Here is an 18,025-nt window from a genome sequence, read left to right on the forward strand (position 1 = left end):
ATTTATAATTATGTTCACTTGTTAAGGTATCAGTTGACGATGCACTCGAAGATGAATCATAATCTGAGTTATTGGAATCTATATCTTGCTCTGAGTTTTTGGGATCAAGATCTTGCTCTGAATTTTTGGAACTTGAACCTGGATGTGAATTTTTAGAAACTACCTTCCCGTTTCTTAGGTCCATACATATTGAAACAAAAGGACGACATATTATGATTTTATTGAAGCAAGATATGTGGAATTTGTTTATGAAGATTGAATAGGAATTGAATTTAAAGGAAGTTAAATTTGAATGAGAGGACAATCGAGAATGGATTATGTTTGATTAGAGAAGTTATGCAGAATTGCAAGACAAGTGGGTTTTGATAGAGTAAAGCTGAAATTATCCGATAATTTAACGAAAACCTGAATTTTGATTGTAGAACTGATTTAAGTTGAGCGCAAAAGGAAATTATGAAAGTACTTTTAAAGGAAATTTATGAAAATATAAGGAATTTGTGAAAGTATGTATTTTTGAAAGCTTTTAGATTTTATAGTACAGTTGGTTAGCGAATACTTATTGCAGAAAGTTGGAATTCCGAATTTGAAATGTATGGTAAAATTATAATTTTTAATTGAATTTTTATTATTTAAATGCAAAAATTGGAGAATGGCAAATAATTTTATATAAGGGTTGAAACGGACGCACCGCTTTTATCAAAATTGTATGGTTTTATTTTTATAGATACGGGCGCACCGCATCTTTTCAAAATTGTAATATAAATGTCCTCGAACGCACCGGGATTAAAAATTTATGTCATGTTTATACACGGACGCACCGCGTTAAATTCAAAAAAAAATATTTGGTTTTCCACGGAACCACCGCTTTACGAAAAATTGTAATCATGTTATTAAAAAAATTAGATATCGCAAATTGAAAATTAAAATTGTTTTTTTTTTTTTTATTTAATTTAATTAATTAAGATATGTTTTTAAGTATTGTATAAGTTTTGAAAAATATTTGACAATTGAAAAATAGTTATACAAAGAAAAGTGAAAAATATTATTTTATAATAAAATGAATAGTAAAAATTTTCTCACACCATACCAATTGCTGCTGGTTTCGATTGGTTGCTTGCTGTACCTCTTGTTCAGCTGCTGTTGTTTGCTGCTGCTGCTTCTGCTGCTGCCGTTGGATGGCGTTGCTTACTTTTTCCGCTATTTTTGAAGTACGGTGGTTTGCCGTTATGCTTGTGCCGTTATTAAAGTGGCGTGGCTAGTGCAGTTTTTATACTGAATTTAGTACAGTTTATTCAAAAGGTTTGGTTTTTAGTTTTTCGAATTATATTATTTCTGCTTCCGTTTAGTTTTTGTTTTATTATTAATTCCGAAATTTTCTTATCATTTCCGTTTTTTATTAAGTTTTTATATTATGCGTGTACATTTTTTCTCCTAAATGTTCTTATTTCAATCCATATAAAGATTTATCATTTTCACTCACTAGCCACTGCCAAAAACCACCGCCACTGCCATGTACCATTTTTGTTGATTTCATAAAAATTTTTTTTCTTTTTTGCGAATTTTTAAATGTGTTAATATTTTTTTGTTGATTTTCTGATTTTAAATTTTGGATTATTCTTTTGATTTTGAACTTGTTGTGCTGTTTTTGATTTTATATCTTTGTAGAATATTCAAACTTGTATTTTTTGTAAATGGCTTTTAAATTTTTGTAGTTTTTTTTTTGTAGATTTTTGATGTTTTTAAATTTTTTTGTAGGATTTTTGTATATTTTGTATTTTTTTGTATCTTTTTCCAAATTTTTAAAATTTTTTGTAATGGTATTTAATGTTTTTTTTTTTATTTTTTTGTAAGAATTTTTTAAATGTTTTGTATTTTTTTGTAATAGTTTTTAATGTTTTATACTTTTTTTGTAAATTTTTTTTTGGTTTTAAACTTTTTTTTGGTAAATTTTTTGATTTTGTAACTTTGATGTATGGGTTTTTTGTTAATTATAAAAATTTTTTTTTAAATTTTAAGTGGGTTTTTTTTTCAATTCCCACGCCTGTTGGGAGGCTTGCCTCCTTCCGGCCACTAGCCGCATTTACAGGGCTTCGTCCTGTCACGGTCGCCATGTGGAGAATCCATTTGGGATCCGGGGAAAACTAGCGTTCTAACACGCTCGCACACTACACACGCACTTACTTTAACTTTAATTTATCCTTCTGTCTTTGTATTTTTTGAAAATAATTAAAATTCGTTTGGTTTCAGTGTATATTGCTTTTCTTTATTGAAACTTTTCGTTCTCGACACTTTTAGTTCCTTATTAGTATAACTAAGATTTTAACACTGTACTTTTTACTCTTTTTCTTTTACAGCTTTTTTGTAGTTTTCCCGAGTTTAAAGTGCGCGTGTTAATCGTTGCAGGTTTATTTCAATACTTCACTCTGACTGCCGACTTCTTCAGTTGCAACCTTGTCACTAAGGACTTGTTGCGTAGGTTGCTTAGCAACGAAATTAATGATGGCGTCGAAATTAATCATGGCGTCGAACAACGGCAGTTTCAACCAATCAGAAACTCTCCAAGTTGCTCGACTCTAACAATTTTAGTGATGCCAAGTGCATCTGATGTATGGTTGCATCTTGCACATTTCTCGAGAGGGTTGCCATCTACAATTTATTTTAATGCAATTTACTATGGCACTACAAAGGACAGGAAAATGTTGTAGCTGATACATTATCTCGTGCGTTTGAAGTAGAAGCGATTAATAATTCGGACATTAATTTAAAAATTTAACAAAGTGAACAACAACAAGATAGTGAATTAGGCAATCTTACCTCAGAACAAACATTTTTAAATTTGAAACTAATAAAAATGCCTGTTCTTAACTTTAATATTTGGTGCGAAGTGCCAGGAGAAAATCCTAGACCATTCATTCCAAACAATTTAAGAAAAATAATATTTGATATGTTACATGGGATTTCACATCCTGGTAGTAGAGCTACACGTCGTTTGATAGTTAAGAAATATTTTTGGCCAAAAATGAATAAAGACATCAATACTTGGTCCAAAGAATGTATAAGTTGTCAAAAATCGAAAGTACATCGTCATACAAAATCTCCAGTTGTGAAAATTCCAATTCCAAAAGCTAGATTTGAACACATTCACTTAGATATTGTCGGACCCTTGCCTGTTTCAAAGGGATATCGTTACATATTAACTATAATTGATAGATTTACACGTTGGCCAGAGGCATTCGCGCAGCAGTTACGGTTGTAAATAAATTTTTTAAGGAATATATTTCACGTTTTGGGGTTCCATTGGAAATAACAACGGATCAGCGATCTCAGTTTACTTCAAACTTGTTTTCAGAATTAATAAAACTTCTTGGAAGTCATCAAATAATGACTTCTTCCTATCATCTTCAAGCTAATGGAATGATAGAACGTTTCCATAGACAGCTTAAATCTTCAATAATGGCTAGGGATGGGTCCAGAGATTGGTATGAAGAGTTACCAATAGTGCTTACGGGTTTGCGATCGATTTTTAAGGAAGATATTTCGGCAACACCAGCTGAAATGGTTTATGGCCCAAATTTAAAATTACCTGGTGAATTATTTGTTTCAACTACAGAGAATGTAACTTCAGCGGATGTTTTAAGTAGTTTGCGTGAATGTTTTAAAAATTTTAAATCAAATTTGGAACATCATCAAAATTCTAGCGGTATTTTTGTTCCAAAAGATTTAAAAGAGTGTCATTTTGTTTTTGTACGTGTAATAAACAAACATTTCTTGCAGCATCCGTATGAGGGTCCTTATAGAATTATTGAAAAAGATATTAAAAACTTTAAAATTGAGATAAATAATGAAATTAAATCTATTCCTATTGATCGTTTAAAACCAGCAATGATTGATAAAATACAGATACCTAACACAAAAACAATAAAGAAAGTTACTTTTAATTTATTTAACGTTAAATCTCCGGAAGGGGGAGTATTGTAGGGTTATATTTATATTCAACTTTAAATGTACCTACTTTAAATAAATTGAATTTTTGGTTCTTGTTAAATTTTTATATTTCAATTTTGAAATTGTTGTTTCAAAAATTTTCATTCTGATATAAATTTTTAAAACGAATTCTTAGCATACATTTAGGACTGATTATAATAGTGGTATTTTATAAAAATAAAACAGTGTGTGTATAATTTAATAGTGGTATATTTATCGACTACCACAATTTGTATCCCTAAAAGTATTGACGCAGACATACTAATATCGAATAAATTATTTATTATTAATTTTTGAGTTGAATGGAATATCGCTCTATCTCGGCTGTCAGTTCAGAGTTCTCTTGAAAAATGGCATATCTAAGAACTTATTTCATAAACACCCCAACTAATGTCAAAATGTTTTGAATTTAAGCTGAGATACGGCGTTTATGAAACAAATTCTGGGATAGGGGGGTTTCTGCCGAATTCTTAGATAGAGCGTTAGTCAAAAGATTTTTGGGAAGGGCGTTTTCCAAACGCTCGACTGCCGTTGTTGCTGAAGCAGTGCTTCGCGCCGCTCAATAGGTTCAATCACTCAAAAGAGATAGGGGCAATTGGAGATTTAGGCCGAGCGTCCCTTCCAATTCGCGTCGTGCTCTTTTTAATTTTCCCCACAAATTGGCGGGACGGGACCTACATGTTTTGTGCCGAACCCGGACGGCATCTGCAAGGCAGATAAGTTTTCACTGAGAAGCTTTTTCAAGGCAGGATTTTGCCAAATCACTTCCGAGGGCCGACCACGATTAGAAAAAAGTGTTTCTAACTGAAAACATGTATACATCCATACGTATGTTTCATACGTACGAAAGCACTATCCCTGCATTAATCAATTTCAATTTATTCTACAGATGTAATTATAATAACAATAGCAATAATTACACAATGGTAACTCCTGCTGGTGGAAAGAGGTCCCTGTTTAATTCTTCTGGGTTTTGATGCTACGAAAGCTAGACCCTTATAAACCTTGCAGTAACGTGATGTGTTGACTGTGTCAAAGGATTTTGATAATTCTAGAGCTACGAGTACCGTTCTGTGATGGAGTTTTTGGTTAAGTCCGCAATTAACTTGTGTGTTGATGGCGTTTAGGGCAGTGCTATTATTTTTTTAATACTGTGCTGATTATTGGCAAGGTTTGTGGGCGGCTTCAAGTGTTGTTGTAGCGATAAGGACACTGTTGTTGTTGTATCAGTGCTTCGCCCCATCCAATAAGTGCGACCGATAACAAATTGTCATCAATATCCTCCAACGGGAGTCCACGGAAACTTGCAGTTTCAACAGGGGTGGACCATAATGAGAGGGGTGTTAGAGGCGTTGGTTCCACAATACAGTTGAAGAGATGGTTGGTGTCATGTGGGGACACGTTAAGAGCAGGGTATATGTTTTGCATGTCGTGGTTGATTCTGGATAGGCAAGAGTTTAACCTGTAACAGTATCCAGATCGAAGTTGAGCTAGAGTGACTCGCGTTTTCCTTGTGAGCGTGCGTTCCTCTTCTGCAAATTTTGGGTATTGTCCTTTGAGTACAGGATTCACCGGGCAATTCCTGGCATAGAGGTCCGACGCCTGTTTCTGGAGTGCACTGAGGACCTGCTTGTGTTTTTTGGCTTCATACGGCTGTGTTCTCAGGTGCCATATTTCCTCATAATGCTTACGGAGATGACTTCTTAAGCCCCTGGGCGGTGTTGGCTCAGCAATCAGATGTCTGTTGGGATACCCAAGTTCCTGGGTATTCATCAGGAACTGTTTGGTTAGAATTTCACTTTTTGCCCTAATGGGGAATATTCTCACCTCATTGTAGATGGTGTCCTGGGGGCATACGAAGACAGCCCGTGGCGGTTCTGATGGCAGTATTTTGGCAGGCCTGTAGCTTCTTCCAGTGAGTAGTCTTTAGGCCTGACGACCATATCGGGGACGCGTAGCATGCAATCAGCTGGCCAATTGCTTTGTAAGTGGTAATAAGCGTTTCTTTTCCCCCAAGTACTGCCAGCAAGAGATTTGAGGATTTTATTACGGCTCTGGATTTTCGGTACAATTGTGGCTGCATGCTCTCCAAAATGTAGATCCTGATCAAAAGTAACACCCAAGATTTTGGGGCGTAAGACAGTCGGTAGCGTAGTGCCATTGACGTGGATGTTCAAAATGGTCGACATTTTGGACGTCCATGTTGTAAATAAATTCGCCGATGATTTAGTCGGTGATAATGTCAGGTTTCGCGAGGCGAAGAAACTGGAGAGATCAGAGAGGTAGCCGTGGGCCTGTGGCCATTATTCTGCAGTCATCGCCGTAGGAAACGATAGCAACTCCTTCTGGTGGCCGAGGTAGCTTTGATATGTAGAAGTTAAACAAAAGTGGGGATAGGACACCACCCTGTGACACCTTTTGTTTAATTCTTCTTGGTTTTGATGTTGCGTTTCTAAATTGCACCGATGCCTGCCGGCCACCCAGATAATTTGCGGTCCACCTTTTAAAACTTGGGGGAAGGGTAGACCCTTCCAGGTCTTGCAGTAACGTGCCATGGTTGACCGTATCAAAAGCTTTTGATAGGTCTAGCGCAACGTGTACTGTTCTATGGTGGAGCTTTTGATTTAAACCGCAATTTATCTGGGTGCTAATGGCATTTAGCGCGGTGGTTGTGCTATGAAGTTTTCTAAAGCCAAGCTGATGACAGGCTAGTTGCTAATTTGCTTTGAAGTAGGGGAGCAAAATGGCTTCAAGCGTCTTGGCTACTGGCGATAGGAGAGATATCGGACGATACGACTCTCCAATGTTAGCTGATTTCCCAGGCTTTAGTAGCGGGACCACCTTGGCCATTTTCCATTTTTCGGTAATGACAAAGGTGGAAAGAGACAGGTTGAAGACATGTGCTAAATATTTGAAACCCTCTTTCCCTAGGCTTTTAAGCATCGGCATGGCTATGCCGTCTGGGCTCACTGCTTTAGATGGTTTACATGACCGATGGCATCCTCAACCTCTTTGGCGGTGACGGTAATTGGAGACGCGTATGTTTATGTGCGTATCTGTTGGCACTCCGTCTATCTTTGTCGACAGTATAATGCATTATATATTGTCGGCAGAAAGCGCTCCAGCATTTTTTCGCATCCGACAGCACTTTATCGCCAAAGGCGATGGAAACTGTCATTGTGCCTAGACGGATTCGATAGGGACTTCACGGTGGACCAAAGTTTACCTACACCGGCAGAGGGGTTACAACCGCTTAGGTGCTCCCCCATTTCGGACGCTTGTGTTCATCCACAAGCAATCTGATGAGTTGGTTTATATCCCTTGTTTGGGGGTCGCCGGGATCGAGCTGTCTTATAAGGTCACGTTCTCTCGCTAAATTTGCGGCCTCCGCCGGAAAGTGGGGCCGAATTTTGGGAATTCTACCGGCGGGAATGAAGCGAGCCGAAGCGGAGTCAATGACCTTGCGGAAAGCACGCTCCCCTTGGCGGGCATCAGTCGGGATAGGGAGGGCAGCAAAGCGGTTGTCTGTAAAGGATTTGTATTCGTCCCACTTTCCTTTTTCTAAAGTTTATGAAAGTGCGTTATTCTGTGACGATGAAGTCGGCGGTACGCTCGAGCGAAATGAGTATAGGTAGGTGGTCGGATGCGAATGTTGCCATCGGCTGCCAGTTGACGCAATTTACGAGTCCTGCGCTCACGGTTGATATATCCGGAAAACTGTGACAGCTTCCTACCATACGTTTGGGTGCGTCTCCGTTTATTGTGCAGAACGTCGTTTCTTCTATTTGATCCGCCAACATCTCACCCCTACTGTCCGCTCGCAAGTTTGAATGCCATAGATCGTGATGGGCATTGAAATCGCCTAAGATAATGCGATTATTGCCAGTGAATAAGGCGCGTGTTATGGGGTTTTAATTTGTTGGGAGTGTTATCGATGTTGATTGACCTTTGCACGATATAGATCCCGTACGTTCCGGCAGCAAGCACCAATAAAGAGCTAGCCCGACCATCTCGTGAACGGTTTAGTATGACCACGTCCCAATTGTCGACCATTTTGAAACGTCGATGGCACTACGCTGCCGACTGTCCTACACCCCAAAATCTTGGGTGTGATGTTTGATCAGGATATACATTTTGGTGAGCATGCAGCCGCAATTGTACCGAAAATCCAGAGCCGTAATAAAATCCTCAAATCTCTTGCTGGCAGTACTTGGGGAAAAGACACAGAAACGCTCATTACCACTTACAAAGCAATTGGCCAGCCGATTGCATGCTCACTGGAAGAAGCTACAGGCCTGCCAAAATACTGCTCTCAGAACCGCCACAGCCTGTGTCTTCTTATGTCCCCAGAATACCATCTACATAATGAGGCGAGAATACTCCCCATCAGGGAGAGAAATGAGATGCTAACCAAACAGGTTCCACAAACCTGGGCATCCCAACAGACATCTGATTGATGGGCCAACACCGCCCAGGGGCTTAAGGAGTCATCTCCGTAAGCATTATGAGGAAATACGGCACCTGAGAACTCAGCCGTATGAAGCAAAAAACATAAGCATGTCCTCAGTGAACTCCACAAACAGGCGTCGGACCTTTATGCCAGGAATTGCCCGATGAATCCAGTACTCAAAGAACTGTACCCAAAACTTTCGGAAGAGGAACCCACACTCCCCAGGGAAACGCGAGTGACTCTAGCTCAACTTCGATATGGATACTGTAACAGGTTAAACTCTTACCTATCCAGAATCAACCCCGGCATACTAAATGTATGCCCATCAACACCAACCATCTCTTTAATTGTAATGTGGAACCAACGCCTCTAACACCCCCACATTATGGTCCACCCCTGTTGAAACAGCAAGTTTCCTTGGACTCCCGTTAGAGGATATTGATGACAATTTGTGATGTTGTTGTTGTTGTAGCAGTGCTTCGCCCCACCTAACAGCCGCGACCGATCACATATTGTCATCAATATCCTCTAACGGGAGTCCAAGGAAACTTGCTGTTTCAACAGGGGTGGACCATAATGAAAGGGGTGTTAGAGGCGTTGGTTCCACATTACAATTAAATAGATGGTTGGTGTCATGTGGGGACACATTGCAAGCGGGGCATACACTTTGTATGTCGGGGTTGATTCTGGATAGGTAAGAGTTTAACCTGTTATAGTATCCAGAACGAAGTTGAGCAAGAGTGATACGCGTTTCCCTGGGGAGTATGCGTTCCTCTTCCACAAGTTTTGGGTACTTTTCTTTGAGTACTAGATTCACCGGTCAATTCCCGACATAAAGGTCCGACGCCTGTTTGTGGAGTTCACCAAGGACCTGCTTGTGTTTTTTTGCTTCATACGGCTGGGTTCTCAGGTGCCGTATTTCCTTAAAATGCTTACGGAGATGACTCCTTAAGCCCCTAGGCGGTGTTGGGTCATCAATCAGATGTCTGTTTGGATGCCCAGGTCTCTGGGTATTCAACAGGAACTGTTTGGTTAGCATCTCATTTCTCTCCCTGATGGGGAGTACTCTCGCCTCATTATGAAGATGGGGTTCTGGGGACATAGGAAGGCAGCGCGTGGCGATTCTGAGAGCAGTATTTTGGCAGGCCTGTAGCTTCTTCCAGTGAGTAATTTTTGGGCTTGGCGACCATATGGGTGACGCGTAGCACGTAAACGGCTGGCCAATTGCTTTGTATGTAGTAATGAGGGTTTCTTTATCTTTTCCCCAGGTACTGCCAGCAAGGGATTTGAGGATTTTATTACGGCTCTGAATTTTCGGCACAATTGCGGCTGCGTGCTCACCAAAATGTAGATCCTGATCAAACGTCACACCCAAGATTTTGGGGTGTAGGACAGTCGGTAGCGTAGTGCCATCGACGTGGATGTTCAAAATGGTCGACATTTGGGACGTCCATGTTGTAAATAAGGTCGCGGAAGATTTAGTCGGTGATAATGCCAGATTTCGCGAGGCGAAACAACTGGAGAGATCAGGGAGGTAGCCGTTTATTCTGTTGCAGAGCTCATCGATCTGTGGGCCTGGGCCTGTGGCCATTATTGTGCAGTCATCGGCGTATGAAACGATAGTAACTCCTTCTGGTGGTGAAGTTAGATTAGATATGTAGAAATTAAACAAAAGTGGGGATAGGACACCACCCTGTGGCACCCCTTGTTTAATTCTTCTTGGTTTTGATGTTTCGTTTCTAAATTGCACCGATGCCTGCCGACCACCCAGATAATTTGCGGTCCACCTTTTAAGACATGGGGAAAGGGTAGACCCTTCCAGGTCTTGCAGTAACGTGCCATGGTTGCCGTATCAAAAGCATTTGATAGGTCTAGCGCTACGAGTACTGTTCTATGGTGGGGGTTTTGATTTAAACCGCAATTTAACAGGGTGCTAATGGCATTTAGCGCGGTGGTGGTGCTATGGAGTTTTCTGAAGCCATGCTGATGACAGGCTAGCTGCAAATTTGCTTGGAAGTAGGGGAACAAAATGGCTTCCAAGCGTCTTTGCTACTGGCGATAGGAGAGATATCGGACGATACGACTCTCCTATGTTAGCTGGTTTCCCAGGCTTTAGTAGCGGGACCACCTTGGCCATTTTTCGGGTATGACAAAGGTGGAAAGAGACAGGTTGAAGACATGTGCTAAATATTTGAAACCCTCTTTCCCTAGGCTTTTAAGCATCGGCATGGCTATGCCGTCTGGGCCCACTGCTTTGGATGGTTTAGCGTGACCAATGGCATCTTCAACCTCTCTGGCGGTGATGGTAATTGGTGACGCGCTGAATTTATGTTTATGCGCGTGTCTGTTGGCCCTCCGTCTATCTTTGTCGACCGTAGAATGCATTACATATTGACGGCAGAAAGCGCTCACGCATTTTTTCGAATCCGACAGCACTTTATCGCCGAAGGCGATGGAAACTTTGTCATTGTGCTTAGACGGATTCGATAGGGACTTTACGGTGGACCAAAGTTTACCCACACCGGCAGAGAGGTTAAAACCTCTTAGGTGCTCCTCCCATTTCGCCCGCTTGTGTTCATTCACAAGCAATCTGATGCGTTGGTTTATATCCCTTATTTGGGGGTCGCCTGGGTCGAGCTGTCTTATAAGGTCACGTTCTCTCGCTAAATTTGCGGCCTCCGCCGGGAAGTGGGCCGAATTTCGGGAATTCTCCCGGCGGGATTGAAACGTGCCGAGGCGGATTCAATGACCTTGCGGAAAGCGCGCTCCCCTTGGCGGGCATCAGTCGGGATAGGGAGGGCAGGAAAGAGGTTGTCTATAAAAGATTTGTATTCCTCCCACTTTCCTTTTTTAAAGTATATGAAAGTGCGTTTTTCTGTAACGATGAAGTCGGCGGTACGCTCGAACGAAATAAGTATAGGCAGGTGGTCGGATGCCAATGTTACCATCGGCTGCCAGTTGACGCAGTTTACGAGTTCTGCGCTCACGATTGAGATATCCGGCGAACTGTGACAGCTTTCTACCATACGTGTGGGGGCGTCTCCGTTTATTGTGCAGAACGTCGTTTCTTCTATTTGATCCGCCAACATCTCACAATTTGTGATCGGTCGAACCTATTGGATGGGGCGAAGCACTGCTACAACAACAACAACAACAACCACATGGAACCTTCTAGGCAATACCGCCCAGATCGGCTGCTAAAGAAACAGGATTCGCCACGGGTAGGTGAAGTTGACAATTGGGTAGGAGAAGCGCTGGCAACCCCTTGAATTAATTTGGTATATTAGTCGCCTCTTACGACAAGCATACTTGTCGCGGGCATATTCTCATCCCCTAACTCGCTGGGGGTGTCTTGGGTACTGGCAATAGGAGAAATATCGGACGATGAGTCTCCAGCGTTAGCAAGTTTCCCAGCCTTTAGTAGCGATACCACACTCGGAATTTTCCATTTTTCAAGGACGTGGAAAGAGGCATGTTGAAGATGAGCGCTACGTGTTTAAATCCCTCATAGCCAAGGTTTTTCAGCATCGGCATGGCAATTCTGCCCGTGCCTACTTGTCTGTGTTTAACTACATTCTGAACTTCTTTTCGTACATATGTATATCTAATACTTACCACACCCATAGAATCGCCAGGCATAAAATTAATAATCGCTTCAGTATTTTTATCCCAGAAGAATATATTACCACAATCACTACCACTAATGATGTATTCCGAATTGGGCCCGAAAAAGTTTACACCTTTAATTGTTTTGTGATTACTATTGATTTTCACAAAGATAGAAATGGAAAGAAAAATGAACTGTAAAAATGCACTTCAATGTACTAAAGAAAAACCCCACCACTTACTAATGGCCACGATAACGATGCAAGTATTCGCCAGTCTTGTATTCATTGTTATTGAATAAATATATATGATCATCACTGTAAGAAGCGAGCACCTCACTGCCAGTGCTATTGTAGACACAAGATGTAACTTGTGGTATTTCCTTAGGAATAAATTTAATAATTTAATAATTTCAATTTAATAATTAACAGTTCAATTTGTTTTTTTTTTCATACATTTCCACTCACTTTAACCAAATGATCGGGACACATTTGATGAACGGGTTTACTCATGCTACGTTTATCGTATACACGTACAAAATTATCACATCCGCAGACACATATCTCTGGTGCATATGGATGATGCGAAATGCTAAAAAGACGTATTTTACGTTTCTTTTTGCAACTCTCTACTTTACAAATACTGGTTGCACTGTCATCGGTACGCAAATCTTTACGTCTTATATGTGCATCCTCGCCAGCACTTATTACTTCAAATGGATTACTGGGACTCATCACAAGTTTATGTACGGAACGATAGTGACGGTATAATAAAGATGTTTGCGGCTTTCCTCCAGATGAGGGTAAAATTGAACGTCTTACTTGTCCATCACGTCCAGCTGATACAATATCTAAAACTCCTGAGCTATTTACGAATTTTGTTTGAAAAATATTCTCAGTATGTCCAGATTTAAAAACAATTTTTGGTTCTTTCTGTGCCCAGTCCCAAATGGCTATACGTTTGTCATCCGATCCGGAACAAAGTAGATCACCGGCACGATTAAAATTTAAACAATTTACGCAGCCAGTGTGTTTCATTAGACAATGAGATATTTTCATACGTTCAACAACATGTCGTGCTGCATAAAAGCGTGCATTGAAGCCGTGAGACATACCACTACCTAAAGATCTGCGACCATCGCCACTCAGTCCATGTTCTCTGCGCATTAATTCTAGTGTTGAACTCCAAGTATATTGTGGCTTTGGTTTATTCAATATTTCAGCTACAGTATTCGCATGCTCAATATCAGTACCAGTTGGATCACGCTCATCAGATTCAGTATCGTCATCGCTGAGGTATAAAAAGTCATCAACATCGCCGTCAGTAGCCTCATCGTCGTCATCATCATTGTCGCTATCGTCATGATCACGATCGAGATTAACGTCGCCATCAGCGCTTAAAAGTGAATTACTACTGACAGAAGGTAATCTGCTTGCTCTGTTAGAAGATACAACAGCAGACTAAAGAAAGCAATTGCAATTGTATTGAATAATGTTTCTTATTGCCAGTATTAAGGTATGCATATTTATTGATACTTACTCTCTCCGTTTCACTGGGCATCGATTCAACATTGCTTGTTTCCACGGCACCTTCAGTTGCCGCCGATGATGCGACAAGTAATGGCTGTGCATACGCAATAATTATAATTAGATAAGCTTATAATACCAATTTTCTGCAGCAACTTTTAAAGTAGTGTTGTGGGAGGTCTTAGAATCAGGCAAACGAAAGGTAGGATGTGTTGGGACGAGTGAGGAAAATCGTTTAGAGATTGATAGAGATAAATACAATACACATCAATATAATATAGTTTCACAATCCAATTTTTGTGCTGACGCTTTCAGCACTCAACTTCTGGTCAATCAACGTTTAGATTTTGCGTCAAATAACTGAGCATCCACTTTTCCGCTACATTCACTCCCATTCACTGATGAAACTTTTCATGGTAGAAATACACTCTGAGTGTTTGCCAAACGACTGCCGAGGAACGACCCCGCTTAGAAAACCCCTTTTCTAATTAAACAAAAAAATGTTTCTAAATTTTTGATGTTGCTTTGCCCGGACCTGAACCCAGGAAATTCGGTGTAGTAGGCAAAGCACGCTAAAAACACATCACGGCGGCCGCGGCAAAATATTTATAACAATAGGCTATCTAATTTCCAGTGCATATAAGCTTTTGTTATAATAACAACGACTAACGCATTGACTAAGAAGTTCCCACTGCGTGTTAGGGGTTAGAATATGCCCGCGGTAGGTTATACTGTTCGTAAAAGGCGACTATAATACCATGACTTACCCAATCCACGAGTGGTGTATTACTCGAAGGGAGCAATGTGGACGCGTCGTATCACTTGCTCGACCCTACCACGATCATTTTAAAAAACTGTATTCGCGGGGAGCAGGAAAAGCAGTGGTGATCTATATATATTGTATGACCACATGAAACTTTATAGGCCATACCGTACTAGCCCGACCATCTCGGGAACGATTTGGTATGACCACATGAAACTTTATAGGCTATACCGCCCTCCCACCCCCTAGATCCATCAAGAGTTCGGGGTCGCCAAAACCTCGGCTATTAATGAAACAGGAATCGCCACGGGTAGGTGACGTTGACAATTGGTTGGAGAAGCTATATATTGCGCTGGCAACCCCTTGAGAGGGTTGTGCTACACAACCCCTTGAATCAATACCCGTGGTATTTTAGTCGCCTCTTACGACAGGTATACCTACCTAGAGGGCAAGAATAAAGTATTCTCTTTGGTCTCTTCGTTACAAAAGTTGGCAATAAAGTTTTCCCTTGGAGGCTCTGTCACCAAGAGCTAAGCGCATTTTAACCTAATTTAAGCTATCCAAAAATGTTGCAATTGATTCTTCAAAGAAAAGGTGGATCACATTCCTAAATTATAAGGAGTATTGAGTGTTGGGTGAATGAAGACAAAGACGGGAAAGTCGTAGACCTGAGCGCGGGGCGGTAAATTGTAGAAAATGATGGGTAGGTCTTACAACCTTAGACTAACAAAGTTGCTTCTATCATTAAAAAGGGAGGACTGTAGACTCATGACGGGTATTCTGACTGGACACTGCCTTCTGGCGTCACATGCCTTTAAATTAGGATTGGTAACACTACGAACTCATTCAGTCTATGTAAGGTCCTCATGGACCGGCCAGTTCAACCTAACCTCAGTGGGCGAGTGTGATAAATATTCTTTTCGAAATGTTTGAAACTGCGTTAAGCTATGCTGAACGGTGGCGTTGGCTTATGGAAATGTGATTAGTAGCTGAGACATATGTTGTTGTTGTAGACGCGAATGTACATTGTGATTCGATGTGACGGAAAGGTTGTAACCTCATCCCTTAATTGTGATGCAATAGTAAACAATTTCGGTGGTGACTTCTAGGGCTAAGAAAAGGTTGTTCACGTCCCTTAATATAAAATTGTGCCTTGTATCTGCATTTCTTCCAAGGGTCACAATATAATGCACCGAATTATTTATGCTTAGCTTTGAATGGTATGTGAAAAGGTTTTAGACAGACCATGTATATTACCAAGTTAAGACTTTTTCATTGTACACGCGATTACAAGCTATTGGTATCAACGATCGTGCACTGAAAGTTTTGGCAGCGAACATGGCCGCTGATCGAGGTAGATCCGTTGAGCGTTTGAAAAGGTGAGGTTGTGCCATACAATGGCAGGTACGCACGTTAAGCATATAATATTAATATTTTATTCGAACTGCGCTAAAAATATTGGCATATTGGATCCACACGTGCTGTTTTCCTTTTCTTTTATAAAAAAAAACTTACTATCTAAGGTTTGGTGAGTCGAAGGGCGAATAGTTAATATTTATAATTTTATTTCTTGTTATTTTAATGAGCGTGTTCTTAATCAGGAGGGATGCATTTAAGAGAAATATTGCAGACATACTAAGTAGTTGGGAAATACAAGCGCATTTAATGGTTAATGAAACAAATGAAAGAAAAATGTTCATATTTTAAGTCACTTCAACACTTACCATTTTCTCTTCCTCATCAGTACCATCCACTACACTCCGATTCTGGAGCTGGTATATATTATCTTCATTATCATCATCTTGTGTACTATGCCGATAATTGCGTGTACTACGACGTGTGTGCCTTGGCCAAGTGGGTATTGCAGCAATATTGTTGTTAACGCCAACTTCAATATCTGTAGTTTCTGTTTCCATGAAGACGCTATTAGTGCTAGACTGTTCAATATTTGTATTATTTTCCAAATTTAATTTAATTTCATAGCTTTTGGTTTGCTGCTCATCCTTTGTAGGTGTTGTGATGCAGCTTGACACCTGTATAACATCAGAACTTAATGGAGATGACGATTGCATTGTATCAGTGCCATTTGTTACTTCCATTTCAGTCAGTCCATTTGTAACTAAATCAGCATCGATCTCGTCTTGTACAATTGACCGGCTTTCCATATTTACGCAAACACCGCTATCACTGCTGCTCTTCTCGGATTTTGTTGTTGTTGAAAATGATTTGCTAAAAAAAAGAGCGAAAATTAGAACAGAATGTGGCTTAAGATGAGTAACATGACTATTTGAGGATCTTAGGGAGTATTGTTGCTGCTAAAAGTAAAGTAAAAGTTGATCTAACCAAATGGAAACACTTCCTTAGTCGCCTAGTCTAGAACGTCTTGGTACTGGTACCACACTTAGTAACGTACAGCCTGAGAGCTTATTTAAATATAAGAATTATTCGCTCTCTTCTCCTTTTTGTTCGCATAACGTAGTCCTACTAAGTCTAAAAAACCACTGTAATGACCAGCCGTCCGGATTCATATTCACCAAAATATTGCGCACATCTGTCACCCTCCCAAAAATCGTTGGCCAATAGGGCTGTTGTTGTTGTTGTTATCGATGTTGATGGTCCTTTGCCGGATATAGATCTGGTACGCTCAGATAACAAGCACCATTAAGGCACTACCCGAACCATCCAAGCGCTGTTATTGTTGATAAGGATACTCCCCAAAAGATTTTGGGGAGTGTTATGTTGTTGTTGTTGTTGTAGCGATAAGGTTACTCCCCGAAGGCTTTGGGGAGTATTATCTATGTGATGGTCCTTTGCCGGATACAGATCCTGTACGCTTCGGTAACACAGCTCCATTATGGTGATAGCCCGACCATCTCGGGGACGACAACAACAACAACATTACATCGTTACAGAGAATATATATCCCCGTCTGTGCAGCGATGAAAGTGCACATTTGATCTAAGGGGAAAGTTTGCCGACGAGAAGCTGCTCACGAAATCGATAGCTGATTATTACTCCAGTTTTTCGCTGATAGGGGAGGTGTATCCGGGCGCGCGCCTCAAGGTAGTGGAGGCGTGTGATATCCCCTCACGACCAAGGGCGAGAGCCTGGGTTCCAGTGACGCCAACGGACCCCGCTGATATCCTGGAACTGCTCCAGGAGTACAACCCGGGTCTACCGACCCAAAACTGGAAGGTGGTTAACGTGGAGAAGACTGAACGGGCCACGATGCAGATAGTCCTGCTGCTCGACAGCGCAAGCGTTGAAGCGTTGAATAGGCAGGATTTCAGGGTAAGCTACGGCTTCAAAAATATATATGTATATGTTTATTAAGTCTATGATCGAAAAGAATCTTACAGACTAGATACAAATGAATAGAAAGATATAAAAACTATATAGTCAAACTTATATATGTAATTACCGTGTAAATAATAAAAAAGATAACAATGAGATGAATAAATAATAAAAATAAATTACAGCCACAAATCCAGAGAAGACTTGAACGTACTTCTCGACAAAGAGAAATCAAGAAGGAAACTCCCTGAGAGTCTATTAAATTCGGTAAGTGCGCGGAAAATCGGGTCAAACATGCAATAGTTAGCTCTACCGACACGCAAGTAAAAGGGCAAGTAAGTACGAAGACACCTATTAGGTACATTAAAATTAACTTTAGCTAGAAGAGCTGAACAATCCAAA

General features: G+C 40.5%; 1 protein-coding gene across 5 annotated transcripts in view; it reads right to left on the reverse strand.

The window, feature by feature from the left end:
• The window catches only part of LOC137252399 (DDB1- and CUL4-associated factor 8), a 52,579-nt gene that overhangs the window by 29,560 nt on the left and 4,994 nt on the right, over nt 1–18,025 (reverse strand). For 4 of the 5 annotated variants that reach the window (XM_067788032.1, XM_067788027.1, XM_067788028.1 and 1 more), the window contains 5 exons: nt 16,054–16,558; nt 13,580–13,663; nt 12,496–13,500; nt 12,283–12,422; nt 12,050–12,194 (listed from right to left, as the gene is read on the reverse strand). In XM_067788032.1, the coding sequence (XP_067644133.1) occupies nt 12,050–12,194; nt 12,283–12,422; nt 12,496–13,500; nt 13,580–13,663; nt 16,054–16,494 (1,815 nt within the window). In that variant the 5' untranslated portion in view covers nt 16,495–16,558. The remainder of the gene's footprint in view (nt 1–12,049; nt 12,195–12,282; nt 12,423–12,495; nt 13,501–13,579; nt 13,664–16,053; nt 16,559–18,025) is intronic. The other variant, XM_067788031.1, reaches the window with a different exon arrangement.

This window comes from Eurosta solidaginis, chromosome 5, assembly GCF_040869045.1.
Source record: "Eurosta solidaginis isolate ZX-2024a chromosome 5, ASM4086904v1, whole genome shotgun sequence".
In the NCBI taxonomy this organism is placed as follows: domain Eukaryota; kingdom Metazoa; phylum Arthropoda; class Insecta; order Diptera; family Tephritidae; genus Eurosta; species Eurosta solidaginis.